At 31.2% G+C, this 5,001-nt stretch overlaps 1 protein-coding gene across 1 annotated transcript; it reads left to right on the top strand.

Annotated features, from left to right (window-relative positions):
* Positions 1-2,745: 2,745 nt before the first annotated feature.
* LOC111877889 (uncharacterized) lies at positions 2,746-3,783 on the top strand. Its single transcript, XM_023874393.2, has one exon. The coding sequence runs from the start codon at positions 2,746-2,748 to the stop codon at positions 3,781-3,783; it is 1,038 nt and encodes a 345-aa protein (XP_023730161.2).
* Positions 3,784-5,001: the final 1,218 nt, after the last annotated feature.

Here is a 5,001-nt window from a genome sequence, read left to right as displayed (position 1 = left end):
TAGTGGTTGAACTTCATCATCTCTTTAATATCTAAAAATCTAGAAATAAATAACACCTAATATCCTCTCGTTTTCCCAACCCTATCTTCTTCCTCACCCGATCTCACAATCGAAGAACTAATAAAAGGGTTTGTAGCCAAGGAATTATCCCTCACCAACCCTCGAAATACTTGCAGGTTGTCATTGGTTTCCTTCCTTTTTGGGTGGCGGTGGAATGGGACATCGTGGGAGATTTCCTTGTCCTTGGATTACCAGAAGATTGTAATGGATGCGGAAGACGGTGGTTGTTTCTTAAGTTTTTCTTCCAAGAAACAATTATATCTTCGTCACTATGATCATCCCCTCACCATCGATGGTGCAATAAGGTTAAATTATATATGTTCATTCCCCTGTCAAATCGGTAACAGATTAAAGGGGCTTTGGAAATTCTAGTGGCAAAGGAACAAAGGATTCTTGTGACCCAAGAACACAACACACACATACACACATTGTTTTCTTGATAGAGCTTCAGTTCCATAAATGATAGATCTGCAACATCAAATTCGAAAAGAGTGAAGGATTGTGATCGATTAGAAAAGGAGGACCAAACCTATTATCCAGGAAATATAAAAATAGATGAAAGCCCGATCGAAACCCTAAATTTGAATCAAAATTGAGATCGGGATGTGTTTGTATGAATGAAGAAAGGATGAAGGGAAATAAATTTTGACTTAGGTATAGAGACGAAAAGGGGTATATCTTTCATGTTCTTTGTGGTTCTTGACTTCATGTTTGTGGTTGTTTAAGGTGTATTTTTTGTAAATTCTGAAATCGGGTGTGTTTGTGGTTCTTGGTTTCATTTTCTTTGCTCAAGAACAACTTTTTTTAGTATAAATCTTTTAGATCCATGTTCTTCTGTTGATTCATTTTTTTTTCTATAAATCTTTCAGATTCATGTTTTACATTCATCCTTAGAAGGCCATAAACGAAAGAGAAAATGGGAGAGAGAGAGAGAGAGAGAGACATATTTTTTAGATGGTTTTTTTTTGGTGGAGAGAGAGAGAGAGGGAGAGAAAGAAGAGAGAGTATTTTAATTTAGAATTTTCTTTAATTGTTGGAAATAAAAGAAAATGAAAAAAACAAAATTAAAAGGGCAAATCCGTCATTTGAAATATTTTCAAACAATTTTGGACTAAACATGCAATAGAATTCTTATTTTGGACCAGTGGTGCAACTTCAAAACTTTTTGGACTAAAGTTTCAATTTTTGACATACCACATGGACCAAATTTACAGTTTTATATATATATATATATATATATATATATATATATATATATATATATATATATATATAATGTTTTCACTATCTATTGTGTGCCTGTATGATTGATTCTGGACCAATCATTTTAGTTATTTTAAGAAAGTAATTAATGTTTAGTAAATGTTGAAGATGTAATTAATACCTATTATATCTTCAACATGTAATATGCATTAATTACTTTCTTAAAATAACTAAAATGATTGGTCCAGAATTAGTCATACATGCACACAATAGATAGTGAAAACAAAATAACCTAACCCTATATATATATATATATATATATATATATATATATATATATATATTGTTGTGAATAATTGGTGGTGTTGTAAATAATTAGTGGATGACATAATAATTGGTGCATGGTAAATTTGTTAATATTTTTAACTAGTTACAATTATATGTTAGTAAAATTTGTAGTATAAATACCCCTCCATTGTAAAGAATGAGATACACCAAAAAGTTATAAGAAATATAACTTTCATATTCTCTCTAAATATTCTTTCTTCTCAATTAAAGTTATTATCAAAGTTTAGTAGTTTGTTTTGGTTTAAAGCTACATTAATTACGCTTAATTCATAACATGTTATCAGCACGAAAGCTCTAATCAAGGTTATTAAACAAGTGGAAATCACATCTATCTTAATCAAGGTATGTATTACTTAGTAAAAACATTATTAATTATAAAACATCCATCATATTAAAATAAGGATGATACTAATGAATTAATAAAACTTATACATTATGGACATTATGGACTACTAACAATTTTTTTTTATTTCTTATACTAACATTTCTTTATGTATTCTAATTTTTATGCATACTAACATTTACATTATGCAACTAACTTTTATTTATACATACTAACATTTATATTATGCAACTAACTTTTATTTATGCATACTAACATTTAAATTATATTTCTTTATACATCTCAATGTTTATTTTTATTTTAGATACTCTTCACAATTTTATTTTAACATTTACTAATATTTATTAATGTATCTAATTAGTAAAATTATACAAAGTAAAGTTATGTATCACTTATAAATCTTATTAAATGATTTATAAAATACATATACATATATACACAACGGAAATTTATAGGTAACGGTTATAAACAGCAAAAACAACGGCTATATTTTTTTTACCATAAATAAACATCTTTACTCTGCTTATTTTACCCACCACAAATATTTCTCTCTTCTATCAAACAAATCAATTTCAAGAAATCAAGATTCAAGATCCTTTTGTGATAATCATGACTATAATAGTCATGTTACTTTTCATCCCGATCCTTAACATCGAAGATAATATGGAATTTCATCTACTTTTAGGCTTGTATGCAATGTTAGCTTTACCGCTTCTTTTTTGTGTAATATTTATTGAAATAAATGGATTTTAATTTTAATTTTAATTTTGTTTAAAACTTATAGTTACATTATGTCCAACATTGCAAAGCTCGAGTTTGCAGCACTTGAAGTTAGTGGGAAAAACTATGTGCCATGGATGATAGATGTAAAAATGCATCTTGAGTCTATGGGAATCTCAAATGCTATATATGAATTTAATAATTGTTTGGCACAAGACAAAGCAAAAGCACAAGTTTTCCTTCGTAAGCATATTGATGAAATGTTGAGATTTGAATATCTTGATGTTACTGATCCAAGTATTCTATGGAATCTTTTGAAAGAAAGATTTGATCATCAAAAGGAAGTTATACTTCCAAATGCTAGAGATGAATGGAGAACACTAAGGTTTCAAGACTTCAAAAAGGTAATTGAATACAACTCAGCTTTGTTCAGAATATGTTCACAACTCAAGTATTGTAGACAAGAAGTTACTGATGAAGTTATGTTGGAGAAAACTTACTCCACATTTCATGCAACAAACATTACCTTGATGCAACAATATCGGATGCAAAAGTTCACAAGATATTCTGAACTGAATGCATGTCTGCTCGTTGCAGAGCAAAACAATGAACTTTTGATGAAAAATCATGAATCTCGTCCAACAGGATCAGTAGCACTTCCTGAAGCAAATGCTACAAATATTGATGGTCATCGAAACAATACACGTGGACGAGGGCGTGGTCATGGTCGAGGACGAGGTCGTGGCTATTTTAATCGAAACCAAAGCCATAATCAGAACCATAATTCTGGTCGTGGACAAGGTAATAATCGTGGTCGTGGCCAGAAAAGGAATAATTACCGAAATTCACAAAGAAACAATGTCCACACACAAGATAAGGCCAAAGTGGCAAGGCATGACACTGGGACATCACAAAAATCTGATGGTTCATGTTATAGATGTGGTAGCACGGGCCATTGGTCAAGGACCTGTCGCACACCTGCACATCTTTGTCAACTTTATCAACAGTCCATTAAAGGAAAAGAAAAAGAAGCAAACCTCATTAATAATGTTGAATTCACTCCGCTAAATGTTGCTGATTTCTGCAATGACATGGAAGACATAAACTAAAAAGGAAATCTATTATTGTTCTAGTAAAACTGTTTTTCCTTCGTTTGTTTTTTTTTTCATGTAATGTCTTTCCTTCAATAAATGAACTTTCTTTTTAATAATAATTATTATTATGTTTATTCACTTATTATTCCTTTCATATGTGAAGTTTAATATGAATCCAACTGGAGCGCAACACCAAGAAAAGATTGGAGATCTTTGTATAGCAGATAGTGGTAGTACACATACTATTCTGAAATCAAAGAAATATTTTTCAAAATTAGTACCAACAAAAACAATCATACATACAATATCAGGTCCTGCAGACATGATAGAGGGAACCGGGAAAGCCCATTTTATATTACCAAATGGTACAAGCTTTTGTATAGAAAATGCTTTATTTTCTCCAAAGTCTAATAGAAACTTATTAAGTTTCAATGACATATATTTCAAAGGATATGACACAAAGACTGTGACCATTGAAAATAAGAAATATATGTACATTATAGACAAAAATCATGTGCTTGAAAAACTACCAACACTTGATTCCGATCTGCATTATACATATATACATATGATTGAATCAAATATGGTAATCGAAAGAAAACATTGTGATCCTGGGACATTCAGTTTATGGCATGATAGGTTGGGCCACCCAGGATTAACAATGATGCGAAGGATAATTGAGAATACACATGGGCATCCATTGAAGGACCAAAAGTTCCCTCAATCCAATAGCATAAAACCATGTACATCTTGTTCCCTTGGAAAGTTAATTATAAAACACTCTCCAATGAAAGTTGAAAGGGAATCGCCTAGATTTCTAGAGAGAATTCAAGGTGATATATGTGGACCGATTCACCCTCCATCTGGACCATTTAGATACTTTATGGTCTTAATAGATGCATCCAGCAAATGGTCTCATGTTTGCCTATTATCAACTCGTAATATGGCATTTGCAAAGTTTCTTGCCCAAATTATTAAATTAAGGGCACATTTCCCTGATTATACTATCAAAAGAGTGAGACTTGATAATGCTGGTGAATTTACTTCACAAGCATTTAATGACTATTGTATGTCTGTCGGAATTGTTGTTGAGCATCCAGTTGCTCATGTACACACACAAAATGGTTTAGCTGAATCACTAATTAAACGTCTCCAGCTAATAGCTAGACCATTGATAATGAGGACTAAATTTCCTGTTTCTGTTTAGGGCCATGCAATCTTACATGCTGGATC

The sequence above is a fragment of the Lactuca sativa genome, chromosome 4 (assembly GCF_002870075.4).
Source record: "Lactuca sativa cultivar Salinas chromosome 4, Lsat_Salinas_v11, whole genome shotgun sequence".
In the NCBI taxonomy this organism is placed as follows: domain Eukaryota; kingdom Viridiplantae; phylum Streptophyta; class Magnoliopsida; order Asterales; family Asteraceae; genus Lactuca; species Lactuca sativa.
Note: the sequence above shows the minus strand (reverse complement) of the source record. Positions and strands in the feature narration are given on the sequence as shown.